Below are 27,823 nucleotides of genomic sequence, written 5' to 3'. Positions count from 1 at the left end.
CTTATTCCAAATCTATAGGTTTTAATCAAATTGCGAAAATAAAATTTGGCATTTCAGACATCACATAAATAAGTTACATTGTGGTATCAATCTTTCAAAGAAAACAAAAAATGTGGTTAACATAGAATATGGCCGCGGGAAAGAACAGTGCACTTTATAGAGTCTGCATACTGCAGAAGTAAAAATGGCATAAATGCCAAAGTGTGTAACAGTTGTACCGTAACCATTAAAAAGCCCCAAAACTGAACTGGGTAAACTCAATTTCAGTAGTACATCACACAAACATGCCTTGTTGGTTCACGTTGTTCTTGGGTCACATAAAAGTATGTTCTTAATATTTTGAGATCATAGATAATTATTCATTGGAAAAAGGTTTGTGCAATGTGAAGACAACTTGTCACGCAGCCCTGAAATAAATCAGAAATAATATTAGTACTAGATTTGTGCATATGTGTGTGTCTAACATTGGGTGTTGTATGGCAGGCTGACAGTCGGGAGTCCTGCGGTTAGTATACCAACATCGGTATCCCGACCACCGGTACTCCAACAGGGGGGCAAGCACAATGATGCCTCTTGCAGAACCCCCAAGGAGAGGGACGCCCACAAGGGAGAATAGCCCTGTAAGTCGGGATCCTGACTGTCAGGCAAATAACCCTTTGAGTGCCAAGGGACTGTCAAAATAGATGTACAAATTGCCAAGCAAATCAATTTATTAACCCTTTGAGTGCCAACGTTGCGGTGAGAGATCCTCATAATATTGGATAAAAATGCCAGTGCCGCTCACAGCAACTGTTCTTTTTTTGGGTGCAATATTTAACTAAACTTCAATTAATTGACTTGGCTGCATTTGTGTTTATTTATATTAAATTTATTTATACTCTCGCTGTGAGACGCTGGGATTCTTAGTGGATATTTTGAGGTTCGCTCACAGCAATGATAGCACTCAAAGGGATAAAACAGTTGGGATGCCGATGTCGGAGTACTGACTGTTAGAATCCCAGCTGTCGAGCTGTCCGCCTGCACTCAACATCTAGAGATGAAAAGGTTCTGTTCTGCACTCTGGTAAAGGTTACTTAACTAAAAAAGGAAGAAGTGCTTTGACGCCCATAAAAAAAATTAAGATAAAACGCCCAGATGCCAACTACCCACGTGTCTTACAGGAAGTTCTGCAACTAAGACACTATTTCTTACAGTTCGGTCCCCTTACATCCTTGCTGCATTCTGCTATACTGTACAGTAACAGGATATGAGCTCAGTTATAAATGGCTAAGATTGTTACTTAACGGATTTCATCTTGAAGCAGAAAATGAGGCTAAACTACTTTAGTCGGTACTTATGTAATATCTGGGCGCCCGATTTTTTCATCGCATCGCATGCAATATAGTGGCATACAATTCATGCAATGCGATTTTTCATTATAAAGACCCATTTTTAATTGTATAGTCACCCATGGGTGATTTCATACCCCCACTATCCAACTACGCATGGAGTTGAACTTATATAGTGTGGCTAGCGCAGCGAGCCACCGAGCCCCAAGCGTGGCGAGCCCTGCGAGGGGACACAGAATACATGTAATGTAATCCGCGTCCGCTCGCCTCGCTGCGCTCGCCACACTATATAAAATCAACTCCATGCGTAGTTTGATAGAGGGGGTATGAAATCACCCATATGTGACTATACAATTAAAAAATCGGGTCTTTACAATGCAAAAATCGCATCGCATGCCTTAAGTAGTGGCATGCAATGAAAAAAAATCAGGCGCCCAGATAATACATAAGTACCCTTTAGTCTAACACACTTCAGTTGTAGGCAAATTTGAAAGAACATTTGATATAGGTTGTAAAATAACTTGCAAAACTTCATAATATAATGCTGGGTACACACTACACAATATGCTCTATGAGGGATATGGTCAGCAATGTACCTTGAACCGCCTGGACAAATGATCTAGCACATGCACACTAAACAATATAGTTGACGCTCTCAGTGTCGTCACCTGGTCCGCGTTCAGAACATGCAGTCTTTGATGATATAGTCACAATTTGATGCAAGTTAACAAAAACATTGTTAACGATGTAGAGCGTTATTCAGACCTGTATTGCGCATGCGCAAGCCCAAACAGCGGAAAAAAATCCATAGCAAGCCACTGTAGTGTCGTGGAAAACGCCGGCATGGCCAAAAGTTTTTAGGGAGGGTTTATTAGGTCAGCTCAAGGATCGATCAGCCGGTTTCTAATTGCACAAGAAGCATAGGTTCTGGATTACGCTAAGACTGCACACACTGGAAAAATCATTTGATGGTGAGCGAGAGGTGTATGGATTTGCAGCTAACAGGCAATCAGCGCGATTTTCGCAAGCCATTCGCAGGAGGGAAAGTTTTCACTCTGATGGGGCCTGGTTATCTGATCACACGGATCATCTCTGCTAAATCGCCTAAATTCGATCAGGTCCGAATAACCCCATAGTGCGTACACACTAGAAGGCTTCTTCCCAATAGCTGTCCACCAACTAAACAGTATTGAACGTACCAAATACTAACTCGAACTGTTCTAGATATATGTGAAATGTATGTGATGCATGTTTATGCCTCTCTTCCCACCCCCCTTTGTGTTCCCTGAGTGATGCTGCACTGTTACCACAAAAAATTCCAAGCATACGCAAGTATACCTGGCCAATGAAGATGATTCTGATTCTGGGGTATTACTAACTATATCATTATCTTGCATATCCGCAACAACTTGAAAATTAATGGGAAGTCTCTCTTACACGAGTTGTCATTTCTTGCTGTATTTGATAGGAGCCTTATGAGGCTAGGGAAGACTGATCCCTCGGATTTATTTCATTGCCATTTTTGAGGAGGGCGGTTTGTTTTTCCTATTTTCCAATTTCAAAACCATCATATTAGGAGTTTTGCATGGTCTTCTATTCTTCCTCCTCGCCAACCATGTCTGCTGCAGGCAGCCAACCAGGACCTTGAGCTCTCATGCCGACACATTAAGGCAGTGGTTCCCAAACTTTTTTGAATCATGCCACCCTAGATTATCAGAATATTTGTCACGGCACCCCTACGTACAAAGTTTGCTACTGAGAATTTCAGAAAACAATATTTAATTAAATATGTTGTGCTTATAGGTCATCCTTAGGTCCAGTTATGTAGATTCACTTCTGTTTATCCACATATTTTAAAACTGGAAGCCACAAGCACTGATTTTGTCTATTACATTGACTATAAATAACTTGAATTGGTTCTGGACCACCAACCTGAGGCACCCCTGCAAGTGCTCCGAGGCACCCCAGGGAGCCTAGGCGCACAGTTTGGGAACCCCTGCATTAAGGAAATGGTCTGACTGCATTTTTCCACCATGATCAACAACCCATCAATCCCGATCAGATGAAGATGGCCCAATGTTACTAGAAACTCAGCAATTTTACTTACTGCTGCTATAGAGCCACTTCAGAGACACTGGATGAATAGCCTCCTTTTGATTTCATATGATCTTGGAAAGACCCACCCTAAAAGAAAGACATGTTACAATATGGGCTAAAATAAAATATAGTAAAAGTGAAGGAGTGCCATATATTACAATATGAAAAAGTGATTAACATAAAAAAGTGGTGTGGTTTAGAGAGATTTTAGCTCATGCATCCCTATTAGTTACTAAAATTCAGCCTCCAGAATACAACACAACATCCAGTTATAGGACCACATACCATATATATCATATCAACCATATACATCTATACTTAACAGTACACATATATCTCAATTGGTTACTGTGACAGCAGACACAATCCAGTGTTCATCGCATATCAGAGAGGCCAACTGTGGCTGGTGACAACCTAGAAGTCACAGAAAAGCGCAGATTTTCTTTATCCATCTTCAGGATAAAGATAGCAATGAAATGTGACTAAAATGAAAGCGGTTCGCCAAGTATACAGTAGCGTAAGAAACAGAAATGTATCAATGGTGTAGTCATTTGGATTTTTAAAATGTATTAAAATAATGTCTTGAAATTAATTTGAGAGGACCTGATTAATAATACTGTAGAAAGGTCTCACTTCCATACATATGGTTTTCTTTAAATGAAAAAAAAAATAAAAATAAAAAAAAAAGAGGCATGTATAGGTCATAAGGAAGAGAGACAAGTGTCCCATGGGCTGTTTGGGTCTATGATCTAAATCAATATAAGGAGAGCTGAGAATGTATGTAAATTGATATTACTGCTCATCTGTATGTTTGTCACAATGAATACACTGGGTGGGGCTGCCTTGACCGGGAACTCCAATGGTGATTCGAACCAGGGGCGTAACTAGATACATGTGGGCCCCATAGCAAAAGTTTGTAAGGGCCCCTATTTACCACCGAATGCTAAAAAATGTATACAGCACATGATACTTTGACAGGCAAATTGGGCCTCTCTCAGCTCTGGGGCCCCATAGCAGCTGCACCCCCTGCACCTATGGCAGTTACGCCCCTGATTCGAACAATGGCCCTTATTCAGATTGCTTCGCTCAGATGCGTGCACGGGCCAAAGCAAATGTACCAAACCCCGCCTAGCGAATGGATCGCCCACGCCACCCATTCGCACGTGGGCGGTGTTTTATGTGAACATCCATTTGCGTACCTGTGGGAACCTCCCCCATCACTTGATGGTCGCCGACCATCGAATGATGACGAACGCACATGCCCATATGAGTGAAGAAAAGCAAGGATATGGACAGGCAGGTGACATCTGGTTAAGTCAGCTGTCCATCCCCCCGCATGCACGTCACGACTGCATTTCCATACGCACACCCTGCGTTTTCATGAGAACTCAGGTGTGCACATATAGTAATGACCCTGATCAGGCCGCAAAGCCCCTCTCCATTTCCTGCTCGGAAGGCCAGGAGCGAGCACTCGGCGACCGGACTTCTCGCCGAGTTTGCACGGTCCCTGCGTACAGACACACTCAGAAATGGTTCTGCACACGCATATACGCACAACATCGGTACGCTGCCCGAATTCACATCTGAGCGAAGCGATCTGAATAAGGGCCAATATCTAGTGAGATTGCTTAGAAAATGCCCCTAAATTTCTACATGTAGGCCCCATTGGTTAATATACCCAAAAATGCCATCGGTTTAATTATTTTACCTACTTTTGCAAACTCTGAATTTGCATCCCCAGATCCAAAATGAGCGGTATGGACAAAATTCATCGGTTCTCCGATCATACTTCTGTCAATCCGTCTCCGCCTCTTGAAAACATAAAAGTTACATAAAATCATTATATGAACCCTTTGAGTGCCAGCGTTGCTGTGAAAGATCTGCAAAATATCTGGTAAATGCCAGGGAATATGAATCACTTGAATTGACTTCAGATCATTTGTCAGCAATAACTAAAGTTTTGTTAAACATTGCGCTTAAAAAAGAACAGTTGCTGTGAGCAACGCTGGCATTTTTTGTGGATATTTTGCACCTCTCACAGCAACGTTGGCACTGAAAAGGTTATGAGGCTTCACAAACATGAAGTAACCATTTACAATAGATCCCAAGTAAATCAAGTGTCCCCGCATTTTCACCATTTAAAAAAAAGTAAACTTGTAATTTAAATTTTAAATTATTTTCAAGAAAATGAGGCTACCTAATGGGTATTCAGAGACTACTATTAATGCCTTTACCACTTTACAAAGCCACTTCACACTAAGATACAGGCTGCAAAGCAGGGACATGGTCCAATCATAATCTAATACTATACACATCTCATCGAACAAATGAACCCGATATCCACACTAGACGATATGTGCTTTGATTTGGCTCCTGCACATCTTCAGGATCTACAGACGACATTGCTAGTGAAGTCTATGCTGTCTGATGCAGCATGGCCAATGCCAGCATCAGCAACTGTGCATGCACTTGCTGATGCGAATTCCTACGCCGGAGAATTAACAAAAACACCCACACCCCATATCTTGGGCCCTAGTACACGAAGATATTTTGTTATGCGGACCTAATATTTTGTGCCATTCCTAAGATAGGTTCATATACTTATGTTTAAGTACGAAATCATTGCACGCAGGACTGTACATGAAACATGTGCAGTGAAATGCATTAAAAGCAGGCACAAGCGGTCTATTTTTGGTCTCTTAAAACTGAAAGAGGACGCTGGTGTGAACACACCATTTAAACCACAACTTGAAACAGGAAAAACGATAAACGATAAACTCACCGGCTGGGGCTGCTCTCCGATGCAGCAGCTGAAGCAGAACAGGAATTCAGTCATTGTGCTAAGTGTTACTGGGAAGTAGCTTACTCAAGAAAATAAATAGTTTTCTTCCTGTTATCTAACAAATGAACCAAACTCTTATCCGGAAGACACCCTACAGAAAGCAAAATGAAAACATACTTGTCACCCTTTGAAGTAACAATCACACATCTAAAGTAAATAAATACATCAATTCCACCTTCATCAATGGAAATACAGATATGCAAAATTGAACAACGCAAAAACAAATAGAAAGCACTGCATTTTGTATAAAATATCAGTAAACCGTAATAAAGACCTGAAGGCTAGCATACGCTTACATGCCCTGCATGTGCTGAAGGAAATATTCAGTTTTACTGTACAATGATGTGTAGCCCACTTCTATCTGGTTCATACTGAAGGGCACTACACATTGACAGATTCAAAACAGCAGCTTCCATCAAGCAGACAAAAATCGGACACTGCGCACATGGGGACAGATGTAACATGTGCAGAGAGAGTTAAGATTTGGGTGGGGTTTGTACTTCAAACTGATATCTATATAGCAGTGTGAAAATAAGTAGCCAGTATTTATTAAACATTCGGAAATAAAATCATCTGTTACTTGTGAAAAAGTGGTCGTAAAAGTCCATATTTATTTTAAGAAAAAAATTGTACTGTATTTATGCACACATATACACAATATTAAAGAACGAAAACAGTAGTTATCTATTGTATGCCACATTTGTTAACAGGACAAACTATATATTTAAAAAAAGTGGGGGAAGAGGAAATACAGCATGTCAGAATGTTGTCATCTTGTTTGCTTTTGCAACATAAGCAGATAAGCTGGTTTCTGGCCACATTACAGCAACAGCAGGAAACAAACGGTACTTGTTTCCTAGCACGGCCACACCGATTAAGATCGGGGTGGTCGTGCTGAAAAAAATCGGGTCGATCGCATCGCATGCAATCTGCTCGCATGCGATGCGATCGACGCGACCGACCGATTTTTGACCCGATTTTTTCATTAAATCCAATGTAAATTGGGTCCCTGGGACCCAATTTTACATTGGATTGAATGAAAAAAATTCCAAACCCCCCCAAATTGAAGCGCGTACACAGCGCCCCACGATAGACGGCAACCCGAAGCGTGTCGAGCGCAGCGAGCCCGCGAGGGGCGGCGGTACGCGTCCTCCGACCTTTTCATGCCCTACTATCCACTAGGGCGTGGAGTGAGAATAGAATAGTGTGGCGAGCGCAGCGAGCCACCGAGCCCCGCGAGGGGACGCGGATACCTTCACAGGTAATCGCGTCCCTTCGCGGGCTTCACAGGTGTCCGCGTCGCCACGGACACCTGTGAAGCCCGCGAAGGGACGCGTTTACCTGTGAAGGTATCCGCGTCCCCTCGCTGTGCTCGCCACACTATTCTATTCTCACTCCACGCCCTAGTGGATAGTAGGGCATGAAAAGGTCGGAGGACGCGTACCGCCGCCCCTCGCGGGCTCGCTGCGCTCGACACGCTTCGGGTTGCCGTCTATCGTGGGGCGACGACGGGGACATTTATAATGTCAAATGGGTCATATTGACCCATTTCACATTTTTTTACATTTTTACACCATTTCAATGTTAAAAATTTTTTTAACATTGAATCCTATGTAAAAATCGGGTGCATCGCGTCGCATCGCGTCGGGACCAATGTTAATGGTCCCGACCGACGCGATGCCCCCGATATTTTACCGTTCACGACAAGATTTCAATGTTAAAAAAAATTTTAACATTGAAGTCAATGCAAATATCGGGGGCATCGCGTCGGTCGCGTCGGGACCAATGTTAATGGTCCCGACCGACGCGATGCCCCCGATTTTTGTTTCCTAGCCGGCAAAATGGACCTGATTTCAAAAGAAATCGGGTCCATCGGGGTAATCGTGTCCCTTAATTAAGGGACACGATTACTTACGATTGTGGCCGTGCTAGGAAACAAGTACCAAACAAACATGCCAGCTTGCTACAGGCACGATCTACAACAGTACCACTCAGTGGGGGGAGATTCTCTAAAGTAAAAATGCAGTAAAAAAAACCCTTTATCTGGGTTTTTACCGCATTTTGGGGATGCTCAAATCATCCCCCATCGGTTACCGCGATGGGGGACATCGCTGGCGATGCCCCATAGAAGCCTATGGGCTTCTACCGTGACCCACTGCCACCTCGCACCTCCCCCCACCCCCCTGACCTGTGTCCGGGCAGCACAGAGCTGTGCTGTCCGGACCTGTGACCTCCTCCTCCTTGCACTGTGATCCTCTTCTGGGTGCAGGGAGGAGGAGCAGAGCCCGGTGCAGCAGCAGCGCCGGGTAAGGGGGGAACCGCCGGGACCCGCTGACTCACCGCAAAGGACAGCTTAACGCAAGAGCTGTCCTTTGCCATAATTATCGCATATGTTAGAGCATATGCGATAATTATGTAGGCGATGGGCGGCGAAGGGGGCGGAGCTGGGCTGCGGATGTTAGAACATCCCGCCCCCTGTCTGTTATGGTATAGGTCAGTGGTTCCCAAACTGTGCAGTGGCACCCTGGATGCCTCAGGGAGCTTGCAGGGGTGCCTGGTTGGTGGTCCAGGACCAACTCAAATTATTTAAGATCAATGTAATAGGCAAAACCAGCATTTTTGATATCCAGTCATAAACTATGTGGACAAACAGAAGCAAATCCTGCACCTCCACTTTGGACATTCCAGCTGGGGTAAGGTCTAAAGTGGTGTCCCACAAGGTTCAATATTGGCGCTTTAATATATTAGGAAGTGGCATAGTGAGTAAAATTGCAATATTTGCTGTCAACATGAACTTGAGTAAGAAAATTCACTCAAGAGAGGATGTGGAAACACTACAAAGTGACTTAAATAAATTGGAAAGGTGGGTGGAAAATGCAGTTTAACATGGATAAATGTGAAGTAATTCATTATGCGAACAAAAATGAACAAGCTACTTATAGGCTAAATGGAGTTATTAGAGGGAATTCTGCTGTAGAGAAGGACTTGGGGGTCATCATAGATGAAAAATTGGGTAATAGTGCACATTGCTCGAGTGCAGCAGCAATAGCAAACCGGACACTGGCATGCATAAATACAACCTTGATGCCCTCCCCTTGAAATGATCCTGTTTGTATTGGTCTGTTATGTATGTACACTGTGTGGGAGCAGTGGTTATCGGAAACAAATTCCCTGTGTATTATGTATGCTGTACATTGATATACTTGGCAATAAAGTGATTCTGATAAAAAGGATGCCAATGTGATAGTGCCTCTTTACAAGGCATTGGTGAGACCACACTTGGAATACTGTGTTTAGTTCTGGGCACCGCACCTTAAAAAGGACATAAATGAATTGGAACAGGTACAGAGAAGGGTGACTAAGCTGGTAAAAGGTCTTGAATCACTAGAATACAAAGATAGGTTAACCAGGCTGAATATGTTTTCACTGGAGAAAACGAGGGTGAGAGGTGATGTGATTAGTATGTTCAAATACAGGATTGGGAATCATATGGAACTGGGAGATGATTTATTCACTAACAGGCCTATACTTAGGACACACAGGCATGTACTGAGGCTCGAGGAAAATAAATTCCGTACTGAATTAAGAAGAGGATTCTTCACCATTAGAGCAGTAAAATTCTGGAACTCATTGCCAGTGGGGGGGGGGGGGGGGGGGGGGGGGGGGGAATTACAGTAACTACTGTTAATGAATTTAAATCAAAACTGGATGCACTTTTGGCCACTAAGGGAATCCTATAGATATGACTTAATCAAGTCAGTAGTTACAAGTCAAATAAGTTGAATTCTATTGACGGACATCTTTTTTCAGCCTTAATTACTATGTTACCACAAAACTTACCCTAAGGATGACATATATACCCACACACAATTCAAGATTTTTTTATAAATTAAAATTTTTTTGGCCTAGAAGTGCCATAAAAATTTTTGATACTGTAAGGCTCCGTGATACAACTGGTATAGGTGGTTGAAAAGGTCTAGGTTTAGAGTCACTAGGTCGACCACTTATGGCCAATAGCGACTAGGTCAACTTTTAAAAATGATAGTCATACCATAGGTTGACACATGCACAAGGTGGAAATGGACATGAGTTTTCCCCATTTTTCGTGTCTATGATGACATGGACACCGCATAAGTGTACCGCATCCCCTCACATGGCTCACTGCACTCTCCATGCTTCCGGCACAACGTAATATTCTCACTTTATGCCCACTTGGATAGTAAAGTATGAACCAAGTAAAAATAAAAAAAAAAAAACTTGAAAACCGTGTGTCGACCTTTTGAGTGTCAACCATGTCCATGTCGACATTAAGCTTGTGTCAACCTTCTGTCATTGTCAACCAATAGTAGTGAACTTAGTGACTGTCGACCTAGGGACCAGATACCACCCCTGTCATTTATAAACCCTGTCTTTAACCTAAGATCCTGTATACTAAATATGGGTTGGAGCCTGAGTTGCAGTACTTACCCCCATGTACACGTGGGTGATGGACCCGGATTTTTAACATTCAAACCGGAACCGGGTCTTTTATCTTACAGTGGACACTGGAGGTTATGTCCTAGGTCATGCCTTTCAGAGCGCAGGCGACCCAGGAATATCAATGGTACTGAAAAGGGCCATGGACACGGGACTCTGATGCCTCGTCAGGATTGTTCATTCATAGCCAAGACCCAGATTGAGCCACAAGCCCGGCAAATACCAGGGTAGAAATGGTAATGTGTGATAGGGATGTAAGCAAACAGCCAAAAACTATGCAGAGATGTTGTGCAATGCTTCTGTACAGCATCACCAGGATAAGATCAGCATGAAACCCAATAACAGCTGCCTAGGGTGGTAACTGAAGCAAGAAGCAGTTGCCCATCTGCAAACCATTAAGGGGCCATTTATCACAAAATATTTGCAGTCAATTCCCCAAAAACACCCATTTTCAGGGGTTAGCTACAAATATTAAGTATCACCTGAATGTAAGATGAAGGGACTGCAGAAGAAATCTCCGATCCTTGCTGCAATCCCTCCGGTCCCACCACCACCTGCTTCTATAGAGGATGTGATGCTGCCCAATGTATCAAAATCAAAACAGCATATTGTGATAAACATATGTTCTCATTATTATTTGTCAGCAACTAATCAACACTGAATGAGACCACACATCGTGGACAAATAAACCCCATGAATAAGTAGGCAATCTCTGAATATAGATTATAGACTATTTTGGATTTTTCCGGTCAATTAGAAAATTCACTCTATATCAATGGTGGCCAAACCGGTCCTCGAGATCTATCAACGGTCCATGTTTTCCAGATTACCTTGTGGGTGCACAGGTGTAGTCATTACTACCTGTCACATTTTCAAACCTGCTGCATTCATTTATACTAGATCCACAGGTTGCCTGAAAAACATGAACTGTTGGTAGCTCTTGAGGACAGGTTTGGCCACCCCTGCACTATATATTCCAAAATCTCTGACCTTATCAGCACCCACACTGGCTATATTGCAAAACAATTCATGTGCACACCCCATCAATAATTTTGATTAACTCACCTCTTTGAGCACTATGTTTGTGTATACACCTTCTTTGAGCACTATGTTTGTGTATACACCTTCTTTCATTTATAACTTCTTTCATTTTTAACCCATATATTTAGCTACCTTTTTATTCTTAATGGTGTGTACACACAGTGAGATTCCCTTGCTATTCGACTTAAGATTTGAGTGCTATGTAATCTTTGCTAACTCTACTATTTACATACAATTCATGCTATCTACATTTGCACTATATAGTCATTGCTGGACTGTCTATCTGGGTTTCGCTTTGTGCTGTCACAGGAGCGCGCATCGGGAACGCAAGGTAAAAAACCTGTGCGATCTGCATGCGATTTGGAATATATAGTCAAAATCTCATGCTGATTGTACCCGAATGTACACACCATTAGTCTTCCAAATAAATCTAATCTAATCAGAAGAATTGTATACACATTGGCCCTTATTCAGATCTGATCACAGTACAAATTTGTTCTCAAAATGGACAAAACCATGTACACTGCAGGTGGGGCAGATGTAACATGTGCAGAGAGTTACATTTGGGTGGGGTGTGTTGAAACTGAAATCTAAATGACAGTGCAAAAATAATGCATCCAGTATTTACCCTGCATAGAAACAAAATGACTCATGTAACTCTCTTGGCACATGTTACATCTGCCCCACCTGCAGTGCACATGGTTTTGCCCATTTTGAGAACAAATTTGTACTGCGATCAGATCTGAATAAGAGCCATTTTTTTACATTAAGATTTAATAAAATTAAAAGTTTTAACCTTGAAAAATGACTGTGCGCCCTCACAATACAGCTCTTTTCTCTTGTTTCCAATTTAAATTATCTACCTGTACTGGGCAGAACCCCCATTCAATTTATACGGGGTATGCATCCTTTCCTAGATATAGATTCATATTAGTGTGCAGGTATCTTCTGTACCCTGTGTGGGTTACTTTAGATTTGGGTGAAGTGTGTTAAAACTGAAATTTACATTACAATATAAAAATAAAAACTAATCTTTCTGCATGTGTTACATCTATCCCACCTGCAATGTAGCATGGTTTTGCCCATTAGAAAGATGTTAATTTTGCGATCCTTACTGAATAACCACCTTAAGGCCCATATATACTAGGTGATTTTGAGCTCAAAGTAGCTCCCTTTTGGCGTTTTTTGTGCTCAAAGTCGCCTAGTGTGTATGGGCAGGCGATGAGCGCTCACGCATCATCAATGGCTGCCGACGTCCATTGGCCAGTTTTTACAGGCCGAGTGAACCACTTTCCACAGTCTCCTAACGTTAATACACACTGGGCGACTATGCCTAGCGTGTACGGACAGCGATGATTGCTATCATCGTTGGGGGGAAAGCTGTTCAGTGCATACACACTGAGCGGCTTTCCCCCTGCCCGGCTCCGTCATAGTGCAGAGATATGCAAAGCCATCCTCAAAGCCGCTCATCTGCTGGTATTACCAGCAGATGAACGGCTTTCCCAGCTATGATGTGGTAGCGCGCAGCAGTGCTCACCGTCATCGCCAGGGCATACACACTGGGCGGCTGAGCTGAAAGATGCTCAAACATGCTGTGTTGAGCAGCTTTCAGCTATGGACCTCTACTGTGTTATGTGATTTATCGGCCAGCGATTTTTACACAACAATCGCTCAGCATACACACCGGGCAAAAACTCCCAGTGTGTACGCACCTTTAGTTTATTTTATTACCTTCGTTCAGAGCTATGAAATAAAAAAATATTAATACAAGACTATAACAGATTTATAGCACCGTAGATTCCTAAAAAAAAACAAATCACGCTACTAAAAGATTTGAAGATTTTTAGCTAAAGCTTATGGATGGTTTGAATTTTTACAATTTCTATTTAGTTAAAGCTATTTATAGACACTGTGCCACAGGCATAATAACGCAAAATGAAAAAATACAGAGACACATATAGATTATATTATAGTTAATTATTAAAAAATTTGAGGGCATAAGTAGAAGGAACTCGGCCAATTAGCCATCACGTGGCCCTTTCAGGCACTAAAGTGGAATATTGCAATAACATTTAAATTGCAAATAATCAGTAACAGATTGTAATGAGAACATGTGAAGGGTACAACACTACTTATTTTGAAGGACATTCCAAGTGGTATTGTCCCATAAAGGATACAATGTTCTCATAGCAAAGCAAATAAACATTCCAACCATTTCAGACTGCCTAAAGCTGGCCATACATCAGAAAGATCGATCTTAAGATCGATTGCGCTCATGATTGTGTACAATTTCCCTTGAAATCCCCGGCAGTCCTTGATGGTTTTTGGACACACAATCTACACACAATCGATCATACAATCAATCATACAATCCATCTACTGCATGATTGTGTACACAAGATGTGCACACAATCTGCATAAAATCCATCTTACAATCAGTCATACAATCCATCTGATGATTGATTGTATGATTATGTACATAAGATGTGCACACAATCTGCATACAATCCATCTTACAATCAGTTGAGATTGTATGATTGGGTACAATATCTTTCTGATGTATGGCCACCTTTATGGATGGCCAACAGAGCCACCATGAGGGGGGGTATAGGAGAGAGCCATATAAGGTGCAGGATATTTTGCTAGACACATACAGTACTGTAATGTGGGGTACACCCAAAATGAGCCAATTTAGATACAATCTCGACCGATTGTATGTAAAGTGGCCATGTTTTGGCCCATTTCACTGCCGTTCTGATGCGATCCCGATCCGATGCGCGGCCCCACGGGTCGTTAGGTCTTTTCTGAGATCCTACCTGCGGCAGGTAGGATCTGAGAAACGACCATTGAAGTGGGTGCGGGTCGCGATCGGATCACAATCACATCAGGTGCATTTTCTGAGCGGGTTGTGGCCCCGTCATCTCGTTCCTGTAACGACCCGCTCACGAGCTGCATCGTGCTGGTGTGTACCCAGCAGTATAAAGCAGTGATCCAAGAAGGAGGGGAGTCTATTGTGCATCCTGAGAGGCCCGCACAGTGATTAACAAGGGTTTACAATTTTTAATTAAAGAAAAAACCTTGGATCAAAAATGAAGTTTGTGTATAATCATATTTTGTTTTCCACATATCAGTATTAGGGGTGGGGCCATAAGGTGGGAGATCTATTGAAGATGAGATGTTGCTATAAGCAACCAATCAGTTCTATTTAATATCTTCTAGAAGGTGCTAAATCAGTAGATACTGATTTGTTTTCCATAGCAACATCCTATTTTAGTACAAAGAAACCCACTCATATTTTAGCATGTTGCTTTGTGAACAATTGCTCGCCGTTAGTTTAGCGTCATAGCGCAGTAGGAAAACTATGGGTTAGTGTACAGCACTAGATGGAAGGACATGCATACGCCCTAAAACTAGCAGTTGTATGTGTCAATCATAGGGCCTCTGTCATGTCAAAGGGCAATTACAGCGCAGGACAATAAGCGGCCCTCCAGCTGTTGATGAACCACAAATCCCAGAATGCTTTGCATTTGTTTCAGCATGGCCAAATACTAAGGCAAGGCATGCTGGGATGTGTAGTTCATCAACAGCTGGAGGGCCGCTTATTGCCCAGCCCTGGCGCAGGACTATTAGCCACAGGGGCTTACTTAGTTAAGGGGCCTACGCATGGGGAGATTTGCTGAGCGCAAGATCGCTCAGCTCACAAACTATAATCAGCACTGTGTGCTGAGCAGTCTGTCAGGGCCAGTGCTCTCCGGTGAGAACACAGGCCCTGACCAGAGATTAACTAGATTTATCCAGTGTGCTGGATAGGGAAGCACTAGCCACCAAGTCTTGAAGTCTGTAACATATAGCCTAAGCCATGAGGCATGTATTTTCCATTATAAAAGAAATGATCACTGACATTTGAATGCTTTAGCCCAGTGTTTCTCAACCTTGGTCCTCAAGTACCCCATAGGCTGGTTTCACACACTCCGGCTCCTGCCGGACGGCGAAAACCCGTACGGCCAGGAAGCCGTGCAGCATACACCAGTTTATCATGGAAGGGATGGCCACAGCCCGGCAGCCGTCCCTTCCAATGGCGGGATCCGGCTGCAGCTGTGCGGCCGGGCCGTGGCCGTCCCGTGTGAATGGACACAATAGTGTCCATTCACAACTACTGTGTGCAGCACGGCTCCCTGGCCGTGCGGGATTTCGCCGTCCGGCAGGAGCCGGAGTGTGTGAAACCGGCCTAACAGTGCATGTTTTGCATGTATCCACACAGAATCACAGGTGAAATAATTAGCTCCACCTGTAGATCTTTTGAAATGTGTCAGTGAGTACTGAGTGCACCTGCCAGGTGACCTGGAAAATGTGAACTGTTGGGGGTACTTGAACGACGTTGAGAACCATTGCTTTAGCCAACAAGATTTCAGCCAAAACATGCATCTACAGGGCTTGTTAAAGTGCATTATTTACCTACCAAGAGCAGTGGGTATCTGGACCCTAGGTCAACCATGTCTAGGTCAACACCCTATGGTCGACAGCGAGTAGGTAGACACCTATGAATGGTCGACAACCATGGATGACTGTGTCTAAAGGTCGACACAGGTTTTTCACTGTTTTTTTTAGCCAACATGTGCTGACAGACGGTAATTCATGCCCTACCATCCACTAGTGCGTGGTGGGAGGTTAAAATTGTGTGCTGAGCGTAATGAGGCACCGTGCCTGAAGCATAGCGAGCGGTGCACTTTTTTCGTGTCGACATTCGGGACAAAAAAAAAAAAAAAAGAGTTCAGGTCGACCTTTTGACTGTCTACCTTCTTATGGTCAACTTAAAGCTTGTGTTGACAATTACAACCTGTCGACCATTCATAGGTGTCGACCTAGTGAATGTTGACCTAGACGTGGTCGAGCTAGCATACCATAACCAAGCAGAGGCAGACAATGTGTGGGTTGAATCATATTGAGGCATGTTTGTGACAATGCAGCCAATGCATTTGTTTGGAATAAAATGCGTTAGAGTGGGAATTTAATTAGTTACGGTAAAGCACTGCAGATAATTGATGATATACATATAGAGTGCACACATAACACAATATAAAAGTTATAAAAAAAAAATGCAATTTGAACAAGGCAGAACACAGACCGAAATACACAATTAATATTTATGCAAATACAGTAAGCAAAATTAGTGACAAGCCTTAATCCTAGGTGGTGGACAGACAGGTTCAAAGATTGACAATTATGCTGACAGTTAACTATGTGAGTCGCAGTCTACTGAAACAGGTTTGTTTTTGTATGGTGTGTGTGAGATACATGTTGACACAGTCCTCACACAAACCAGCTTGAAGCAAGTGAAAAACGAATAGCCCTGGGGACTAGTAGTCTAATAAGAAGTTAAACCACAAAATAAAAGTACAAAATTCTTTGAGTCTCCGTTCTTCTACGTCAATCACGTGGTCTCATGTTCAGTCCCTTACCTTCTTTCCCGGCAGTGGGCACTGTTTGTGGCATTGGAGACCTCTCTCAAATATGGGGAAAGAATGTCCCCAGGAATGCCAGCCTACACGACACTTCTGATAGTGAAGAATCAGGAACGCTACAGGATGGCTCATCTACAATACCCTAGAGCAGGGGTGGCCATACTTTGGTCAAGACCTAGTTCAAGTTCAAGTTTTTCAGGCAACCTGTGGATCTATACTAGGAATGAATGCAGCATGTTTGACAATGTGACAGTTAGTAATGACAACAGCTGTGCAACAGCTAGGCTATTTGGGAACTGTGGACTGTTGGTAGATCGAGAGGACTGGTTTGGCCAGCCCTGACCGCTATAACATATTGCGCCGGTACCCCGTACCGCCATAACAAAATCCCGGCATGTCACTGCGCATGCGCAGGTTTGCGCAGTGACTTTAAGCCGAGGCACAGCGTCAGCACGGGCGGCCCAGGCTCGCCTCGCTCACACTCCTGCTAAAAACGCCCATACAAATGAATGGGAAGCCATTCATTGGCTGAGACCTCTCTCAGCCAATCAGCGATTGGCTGAGAGAGGTCTCAGCCAATAAATGGCTTCCCATTCAATTGTATGGGCGTTTTTTTTTTTTTAAGTCCTGCATTCCCGCTGCAGCTGCGCCGCTGTATATCAGGGCACGGGCCCAACCAGGGGTGGACTGTGCTGGGGGGCATAGTGGCATGTGCAGGCCAGGGCCTTAACAAGGGGGCAGCTAGGATGTCACATGAACCAGGCGCTGGATAGGGGGGTCATAATGAGTCCGTAGCACTCATTTAGTGACAACCTCTGAGTCCTGTGCTGCTGAAGAAGATAAATCATCGGCGCTGCTGGGATCTTCCCCTTCCTGTGACAACACACCGTTGCCTCCTGCACAAGCCTTGGTGGTGGTGGAAGTGCCGTCCAGCAGACTCGGCGTGCAAGGAACTGGAAGACGGCGCAGGCGAGAGTCTGCCTTGCCAGTCACCAGCAGACATTGAAGAGACGCTAAGGCCCACGCCGGTGCATCATCCCAGCACCACAGTCTGGTCCGCTCTGCAATAATCCCTGTTGAGAAGGGACAGGCAGACAGGAGCTGCAGCAGCCAGCAGCACAGTGAGAGATGCCACAAAGCCCCCACCGGCAGTGCACATACAAATTATTGCTAAAAGGTCAGAGGTATGTTGGCAATTATTACTACAGTATGTATGTGCATAAAAGCAGCCACAGGCAGTGCCACTACGGGGAAGTCTATAGTTTTTTTTTTTTTTTGGAGGGGGGGCACCAGACTACTAACTTGACCCGGGTGCCAGAAATCATAGTTTTGGCCCTGGCATGTGCAATTCAAAAAGTGCACTGCCCCCAGCGTAATTAGAGACCCTGTACAGAATCAGGCCGAGCGGGAGCCCGCAGCCAGCTGCTTCTAGTGAGTAATTCTGACACTGTTATGCTGCCAGCTGCAAACTCCCACTTGGCCTGATTCTGTACAGGGTCTGTAATTTTTGTATTTGTAATAGGTACAGGGTACTGCGAACTCCCACTTGGCCTGATTCTGTACAGGTTCTGTTATTTTTGTATTTGTAATAGGTATTGAGGTGTGTGGCATGTGTAATGGGCATTATGGTATGGGTATATATTGGGTGTGTGACATGTAATATGCAGTACTGTGTAGATTTTTGCAGCGCGCCTTCGGCGTGCAATATCCCTATTTATGGTTTATCTGGCTCCTACACTTTGATCCTGGCCCCGACATTTTGTGTTCAGGATGCAATGCACAAGCCCAAACAGAAATGTCATAGTGTTCTAAAGTTTTGTCATGTAGTCACTCCCCCTTGTGTCATATGACCACGCCCCTAACCACGCCCATTTTCGGGGCACGCCTTCGGCGCGCACCACAGTACCTCTAAGACATTTTTTCTACTTGCACCACTGCCTAGGGCATGGTTAACAGAGCAATCACGGGGTCAGAGTCAACTGACACATCGCACACAACCTCCCGTCTAAAGAGGTAGAAGATTTCGTGACTCTATGCAATTGAGATTTTCCTTTTGTTTGCACTCAATGTCGGGTTTAGCCACGCATAGTGGCTAAACCGAACCAAATGCAATGGCGCGATGTGAAAATTCCCATGTACTCGCTCAAACGGTTAATTCTTCATGGCTTTCAGCTTGCCACCCCAGGGTTGAGCGAGCTGAAATGTTTGTGTCCAAATAGAACTAAATTTGAAAAGCTCAGTTGGGCGCCCTCTAGTGGTCGCCAACAGCGAAAAAAACCTATTGAATCTGGCAAAAGGATTTGGCTGCTTATTTCACTAGCTCCTACATTTAGGACCACTGCAGGATTTCTCTCTGCTTCCATGTAGTGCCAGATCTGGTGAGTGAGTGAGTGGGAAGGGTTTACAAGCAGCACGATTGCCTCACCCCTAGAATCACTTTTCACAAGCATATTCCCCTCTCTAACTGCATGATATGCTGATGTGCTGCTGCGCTACTATATTGGAGGTGTATTCAAGGGATGCAGTTACGATCCCGACGGTCGGGATCCCGGCGTTCAGAATCCCGACGCCGGAATCCCGACCGCCGAAATGCCGACACTTTCTCCCTCCTGGGGTGTCCACGACACCCCTGGAGGGAGAATAAATTAGTGTGCCGAGCGTAGCGAGGCACCGGGCCCGCTGCGTGGCGAGCGCAGCGAGCCCGCAAGGGGGGGGCAATCCACGTCCCCCCCTTGTCGGCATTTCGGCTGTCGGGATTCCGGCGTCGGGATTATGAACGCCGGGATCCCGACCGCCGGGATTCAATACTGAATCCGTATTCAATGCCACGCAAATTCTGAGCAAACATTGATTCCCCATTAACGGTGAGGTTTGCTGCAAATGCAGCGAGTCTGCTGCATTTTGTGGCAAGCCCCGCTGTTTTAATGGCCACACTTGCCGTTTCCACCTCGCCGAATGAAACCAACAAGGTGGAAATGGCGAGTGAAGGAGAGGGAGTCGATACTCCGACGGCAAGCTATTGGCACTGCTCGCCATCAGAGCATTGAATACTGCCCCTTGAGTCTATAGTGGGCAGGTGAGAAGTGCTGCAGGATGATCCCTGTGTATATGCCACCACCCCACAGCTAGAGTAGCTGTGGGCAGGGGAGCATGCAAATCGATCCCAAATAAGATGCTCTGTTTGTAAGTAGGCAAATGCAAAACTCCTCAACATGTCAGTATCACCAAGTGCATGTGCATAATTGGTGTCAGACTGCCAAGATAACTGGAAGAGGAGCCAACGGCACTGGAGCCAACGGCACTGCATTGTAAGAGAAAGCAGGAAGAGAGACCTCTAGTTCCTCAAGGATGGCCCATTTTGGTTTCCATATAGAATTCTGAACCTATATGGAATAAACTTATGTGACCCAGAAAAGGAGATAGTTGCAATGATATCACAATACTTCTGAGTAATTATTAAGTCATGCAAAGTACACAGAGTAACAATATTCACTAGCTCTGGGGCTTAGGCGGGTAGGAAAGAACTGGTTCTGGGTTGATAGATCTATAGTAGCTAAATCAGTAGTCTTCAAGTACCACCAACAGTTCACATTTTCCAGAACACCACATAGAATCACAAGTGAAATAATTAGCTCCACCTGTGGACCTTTTAAAATGTGTCCGTGAATAACGAGTGCACTTGTCGGGTGACCTGTAAACGCGAACCGTTGAGGGCACTTGAGGACCGATGTTGGGAACCACTGCTCTAGATAGGCAATCAAAGGGCCTACACTAAATTTTTTTCATACTATACCATCCATGTGGACTACAATTGAGAACAGTAAAGTGTGCCGAGCGCAAAGGATGACAAGTGAAGCAAGCCATGTGAGGATACACGTTACTCTCATTGGGGGTCCGGGTCGACAATGACACCAAAAAATTTGAAACGTATGTTGACCTTTTCATGTGCCTACCTTTTTAATGTTGAACTTTTGACCATGTTGACCTATTAACTGCCTACATAGACACTGTCTAATAATCCACACCCTGAAAGAACAGCTGGTTGGGACAAATGTCCCTTTTACATAACCAAAATAACCTGGATCACTCATCAGTGTAATAGGGTCCCCAAAAATGAACCTTGTTTCAGAGATCAGGGAATAAAACACAGATAGCAATACAGGGCTGGGGCCTGATTCTGACCCACTCGCTGGGCTGTGAGTGTTCAGAGCCTGACGGGCATGAAGCCGCTGCCCTGCTAAACTGATGCCCCCCGCAATTCCCCAGCCCCTGTGAGCGGCTGTGAACATGTTGGCAGCCATGCACACAGGGGAAAGATCATTCACTATCAAATAATTTTTTTCCCCTGCTTGCAGCACTGAGTGAGCCAGGACTCTGCGAAGGTGGAGGCCGCTACTGACGTCAGCCCTCCACCCCAACGGCCTGGGAATGCTTGCATTTTTTGGAGAGCACCCAGAAAACGCTGGTGGCACACCAGCTGTAAATGGAGTGGCTTGTTTGCACTGCTAACCATAGGCATGTACGGTCCTCTGATTATCGGATGGGCGGTGAATTTGAAGCAGGGGTTTGCCCCTAGACTAGGGCTCAACAAACCCCGGGGGCTAAGTCGCCATGGCGACCAGTTTCTGCTTCCTGGCGAACAGATTTTGGTTGTGGTTGGGTGGAATTGCGGTAACAGCCGGGCAGAGCGGTCTGTATAAGAGCTAAGAGCAGGTCCGCCGGCGCCACGGCTATTGCAAGCTAATTGGAGTTTGCAGTTTGTGAGCCAATCAGGAGCGGCAGTGGTAGCCCCTAACTGGATGTCAGACCGAACTCTGAAAGGCTTGCGATCTGTCGTTTGCTCTGCCCGGCTGTTGCCATTACCATGGATGGTAACTGCAGGGTGGAAGAGGAGGCTGTCCTTTACCCCTGATAGAGCATGTAAACCCTTGGCAATGAGCAGGTTAACCCCATGGTAATGAACATTTACCCCTGGCAGAGCATGTAACCCCTTGGCAATGAGCAAGTTAACACATGGCAGAGAAGGTTAACCCCATGGCAACAAGCATTTACCCCTGGCAGAGCATGTAACCCCTTGGCAACAAGCAGGTTAACCCCTGGAACAGCATGTAACCCCTTGGTAAACCATGGTACCCCCCTGGCAGAGCATGTTAACCCCTGGCATCAAGCATGAAACCCATAGCAACAAGCATGTAGGTAAGCGGAACTTATGTTGCATAATATGTAATTACAGCAAGTGGTATTACAGTGTATGGCATAATGTGTAATGAGCATTACTATGGGGGTTATTCTAGTTCATTCTTTCTGACAAAATCCTTCTTAAGGTGCGTACACATGTACAGATTTTCTGTCCGATCTATCTGGTGGGAACAAAATCCTGGAAATGTATGGGAGCATATGACAATCAAAAATTTCTACCCAAATGCAGGAAAAAAAAAAATATGCTTTGATAAATTTGTTATATCAGAATGATTTAAACAATTTGTCTGACTGATCACTGTCTGTTTTCAAGTGTTTGGGACCAATTTTTTGATTGTCAGTTGCTCCCATACATTTCCAGATTTTTGTTCCCACCAGATAAATCAGACAGAAAATCTATACGTGTGTAAGCACCTTTAGATGGACAAAACCATGTGCACTGCGGGTGGGGCAGATGTAACTTGTGCAGAGAGAATTAGATTTGGGTGGGGTTTTTCTTAAAAGTGAGATCTATATTGCAGTGTAAAATAAAGCAGTCAGTATTTTCCCTGCACAGAAACAAAATAACTCACCCAAATCTAATTCTATCTGCACATGTTACATCTGCCCCCCTGCAGTGCATATGGTTTTGTCCATCTAAGAAGGATTTTGTCAGAAAGAATGAACTAGAATAAACCCCTATGTTTGGTATAATGAGTAATGGACATTACGGCATGTGGTATATGTAATGGGCATTACGGCGTGTGGTATATGTAATGGGCATTATACTGTAGTGTGTGGAACTTTTTGTTGCGCGCCTTCAGCGCGCACTGTCCCTATTATTAGTTTGTCTGGCTCCTACATTTTCATCCTGGCTACTAGATTTGAAAGAAATCCGTCGAGCCCTGTGCTAGACTGAAGTGTTGCATTAAATCTTGAAATATCAATGCTTCAGGACATAGGTAATTGAGATCTGCACAACCATTAATGACAGCAAGAAGCAAATGAGAAATGGAAATTATCGATTTTTCTGAACTTTTCAGTATAAATAGAGAAAGTAAAAAAACTGAAATGTTTTATGCTTTTTATAAATTGACCTCTCAGTCTTGGTGAGTTTCCATTAATTTCACAATCACGAAGGCTCAAACGCTCATCATGCATGTGATGTGTGGGCGGTACAGTATATATTCTTACTTATTGTATGCTTATGAAAAAAAATAATGGTGTACAGAAAAACAAAGCCGCATGCAACATGAACTAAAAATGTCATTTTTTAAAAGCAAAGTCATCAAAATGAAAGCCAGTATAAGGAGAGGAAAGGTTAATTTCACTTCAAATGGGTTGGAGTTTAAGGTGTGTATACAGAAAATGTGACTTCATGAGTCAATGTTTAGCCCATGCTGCTTGTGCAACCTGACATCTTTAAAAAAAAAAAAAAAATCTCACAAAAAAAACAACATCTTCTACATTATATTAACTAGAAGAAGATTTTTTTAAAACAAAAAGCATCTTTCCAATGAGCACAGGTGACTTAATTAGTACCTCAGGTATTTAGATTTAACCATCTGGGCCCATCAATGGGCGGTATTCAATGAGGCTGATTCGCCAGGTTTTTATGGCGATTTTGTGCTGTAAGGCGAATTTTTGACTAAAACGGTGAATCACCCTATTCAATGACCAGATGGCGAATACATTTCAAGGTTTTTTTCGCCATGATTCACCGAGTAGCAATCGCTATGTTTTTATGGTGAAGTGAAATGTGAACTTTTAAAATAAAGTGGTTTTTTTTTTTTACATTTGGTGTAAAAAAATCAGGAATTTTATTCTGAGGACGGGCATGCTATATTTATTCATGTGCTGTAAGCACATGAATATATATTAAATTTTTAAAAAAATATCATTATTTTTTTTATTTTTATTTTTTACACAGACCAGCCAGCAGGGGGCCGGAGCCGAGCCGCTCATTAGATATTCATATATTCACTTCACCCGATCATTACATATTCATGATCGGGTGTAGTGAATATACGCGGCCCCCTGCTGGCACCCCCGGGGCGCAGCCTGTGCTGCCTGGCACCCGGGGAGCCCACCTCCCCCCCCACAAACGTTCTGGGGCAGGCAGAGAGACTTCCATCTCCCTGCCTGCCATTGTCCTCAGGCTCCCTGCGGCGTTCGCCGCAGGAGCTCAAATTCGCCGGTCAGGGGCAGCGAGCCCCTGACTCGTTGAATACCGGAGCCGGCGAGGCTCCGGAACGCAGCGAGCAGTGGCGAATGTGCAGCGAATCCTAAACAGGATCGCTGCACGTCGCCGGTATTCACATTGAATACCGCCCAATGTATTTTTTAATACCTGGACTATTATGCAGGTTAAACAATGAATGTTTGTGGAGTATTCAGCACTAGGAAAAACAAAACTATTTTGGTCCAGTGATCTCCATGGCTCCCTTTCATCTTGCCACTGGGGAGATGGCTGCTGGGAGATGTAGTTCTCCAAGCAATCAGCTCTGGGAGGGGGAGGGGAGGGGAGGGGAGGGGGAGGGGAGGGGAGGGGAGGGGGGGGGAGGGGGAGGGCGAATACTCACCACTACTGCAGAGGAAGAATGGAATCCTAATGCTGAATGCAGAAGGCCCTGCTTTGGAAGGTGAATAATTACAGCCTAATTAAGCTAACTGGAACCTTCCAATTGCTTAATCAAGTGGTTCCCAACCGGGTCCGCAAGTACCCCCAACAGTACACGTTTTACAGGTCACCCGGAAGGTGCACTTATTACTCAATGATAGAAGATCCACAGATGGAGCTAATTATTTAACTTGAGATTCTTGGTGGAGACCTGGAAAACATGCACTGTTGGAGTACTCGAGGACCAGGGTTGGCTTAATCAATGCTTGGGTCGGGTGCGGTCATTGTTCCAGAGCAGTGGTGTCAAACTCATGGCCCTCCAGCTGTTGTATAATTGACTTGCGATGCAAACACGCATGTCCACTGCTTCTCCAATTGAAGCCCTGTACACACAGATCAATTTGCTTTTCATTCGATGTTAGATTCGATTTTCTATTAGATCTTTCCATTCGATTTGGCATTACATCTGTACTTTTGCATTAGATATCGAATTCGATAAACATTCATGGTACATTGTACACATTCGATTTACTAGATCAAAGTTGATATTTCATTGGCTGCACAGTAGATTTTTCTGTTCGATTTTGTGAAAACGGGAGCGCGCATCGAATCGAATGTAGATCGAAAGTGACACAAAAAAACATTTGATTTCGTTTAGGATTCGATTTTGCTTCTATAAGCAAAATCTAATAGAAAATCTGGAAAAATTGATGCATGTGTACAGGCATTAGGCCTATAAATACAATACTAGGCTATTTTGAGCTTAAAAGTACTTCCATTTTCCCATTTTGAGCTCAACATTGCATAGGGTGAGATGTACTAAGCCTTGAAAAGTGATAAAATGGAAAGTGATAAACCACCAACCAATCAGCTCCTACCTGTCATTTTTCAAACACAGCTTGTGATATGGCAGTTAGCAACTGATTGGCTGGTGGTTTGTCATTTTTGAAGCCTAGTACATCTGGCCCATAGTGTGTATAGGCGGGCGGTGAGGTGTGCTCACTGCCATCATCGCCAGCCATCAGCTGGCATTACAGGCCCAGTGAACCACTTTCCATAATCTCCTCATATGGAAAGGGGTTCCCTAGACTGGGTGCAAATCACTTACTTTGTATGCACTGAATGATTTAACAGCCAGCGATTTTCATAACCACGCTCATGGGCAAAAATGCCCAGTATGTACGCACATTCAAAAACAATGAGACGACCTTTCATTTGGAGCCATTAAAGTCACCAAATACGCAAGCAAGATATTTAATCCCTATTGCAGGGCCAGAGGCACTAAGATTTAAAAGTGATAAAATGGAGAATGATAAACAGTTAGCCAATCAGCTCCTACCTGCCATGTCCCAGACTGTTTGAAAAATGTCAGACAGGAGCTAATTGGCTGGCTGTTTATCACTCTCCATTTATGACTTTTGAAACATAAGGCCCATACACACTGGACGATTTTAAGCTGAAAGCCACTCAAACTTGGTGTTTACGCCAGTTTACCAGTGTGTACAACCCGGCAATGAGCTGTGATGCGTGCTCCTGCATCATCGCCAGGAAAGCCGTTCATCTGCTTGTATTACTAGACATAGAATCAATATGATCATTCATTACTAACCCCCGGTGCACATCGCCAGCATTCGCATTGTTAATAATCGCATATGCAGTAACATATGCGATTATCAACTCAAAGGCAATGGCCGGTGATGTGTGTCACCCCCTGCACCCTTACCTGGCTGTAAGGGCTCCATTTCCTCCTCCCTGCCCTCGGAAGAGGTGCAGGGAGGAGGTGGTCACTGGTCCAGGCAGCACAGTAGGAGGCTGCCCGGACATAGGTGATGGGGGTGCATCACGGATCGCGGGGGACGCGAAGGGAAGCCCATAGGCATTTTTAGTTTGGTGAATCTCGCCCACTGACCTAACAAGAGCAGCAGCCTACACACTACACAGGAACCTATTCACTTCGTTCTAGCATTCTGCAGCTGGGGACTTTAGAATCCTGCATATAACTGTACCTCGATCAAATTTAGGCATTTACATTGGATTACAAGTGGGAAGCATGTACTACATGTGAACGTGTACTGTAGGCATTTATGCAAAACTATGTTACAGTACATTTCCACTGAGCAATGGATTCACATAATGCAGAGCCAATAAAAGTTCCATTGAATGGATCAAACATACATGAAACGTTTCCCCTCAGCACTGCAGCCTTTTATAACATCGCAGAGGATAACTGAGAACTGCAGCGTCCAATAAAACCTGTTATCATAATAAATAATAGACAAAACTCTGAGAAGCGAGCGTGCAGGGAGCACTTACCAGAGAGGTGGACTCATCTAATCATCAGTGTGTGCACTGCACTGCTGCAGCAATCTCCTCCATACAGCACAGAGCACACCCCCAGGGCAGCTCAGCTATAGAGGAACTCTGAGTCCTGCAGCAATATTCTACGTTACCAATATAGCACAGAGCACACCCCTAGGGCAGCTATACAGGAACTCGGAGTCCTGCAGCAATAATAACCACCATCAGCACAGAGCACACCCCCTGGGCAGCTCAGCTATAGAGGAACTCCTGCAGCAATAACCACCACACAGCACAGAGCACACCCCCAGGGCAGCTAAGCTATTGCGGAAATCCGAGTCCTGCAGCAATAGCAATCTCCTCCTTGCAGAACAGAGCACAGCACACCCGTCCCCTAGGGCAGCTCAGCTATAGAAGAACTGTCTCCGAGTCCTGCAGTAATATCTTCCAGCACAGAGTACACCCACAGTGCAGCTCAGCT

The 27,823-nt window shown here is 44.3% G+C and overlaps 1 protein-coding gene across 1 annotated transcript; it reads right to left on the bottom strand.

The window, feature by feature from the left end:
• Positions 1-27,823, bottom strand: LOC146072544 (CDC42 small effector protein 2-C). Its single transcript, XM_083179767.1, has 5 exons — positions 27,358-27,823; positions 6,208-6,358; positions 5,138-5,236; positions 3,436-3,512; positions 1-407 (listed from the first exon to the last, which is right to left on the bottom strand). The coding sequence occupies exons 2-4, from the start codon at positions 6,259-6,261 to the stop codon at positions 3,441-3,443; spliced, it is 225 nt and encodes a 74-aa protein (XP_083035893.1). The 5' UTR covers positions 6,262-6,358; positions 27,358-27,823; the 3' UTR covers positions 1-407; positions 3,436-3,440.

Source organism: Crinia signifera, chromosome 4 (genome assembly GCF_055691185.1).
Source record: "Crinia signifera chromosome 4, ASM5569118v1, whole genome shotgun sequence".
In the NCBI taxonomy this organism is placed as follows: domain Eukaryota; kingdom Metazoa; phylum Chordata; class Amphibia; order Anura; family Myobatrachidae; genus Crinia; species Crinia signifera.
This window is presented reverse-complemented; position numbering and strand designations above follow the sequence as displayed.

What these genes read in the sequence shown, in the direction of transcription:
- LOC146072544 (XM_083179767.1), bottom strand. Translation starts at nt 6,261, where the DNA reads ATGACTGAATTCCTGTTCTGCTTCAGCTGCTGCATCGGAGAGCAGCCC. An exon ending in TCGGAGAGCAGCCCCAGCCG is followed by an intron (nt 5,237 to 6,207) that starts GTGAGTTTATCG and finishes TATGTTTTCAAG; the next exon opens with AGGCGGAGACGGATTGACAG. An exon ending in CAAATTCAGAGTTTGCAAAA is followed by an intron (nt 3,513 to 5,137) that starts GTAGGTAAAATA and finishes TCTTTCTTTTAG; the next exon opens with GGTGGGTCTTTCCAAGATCA.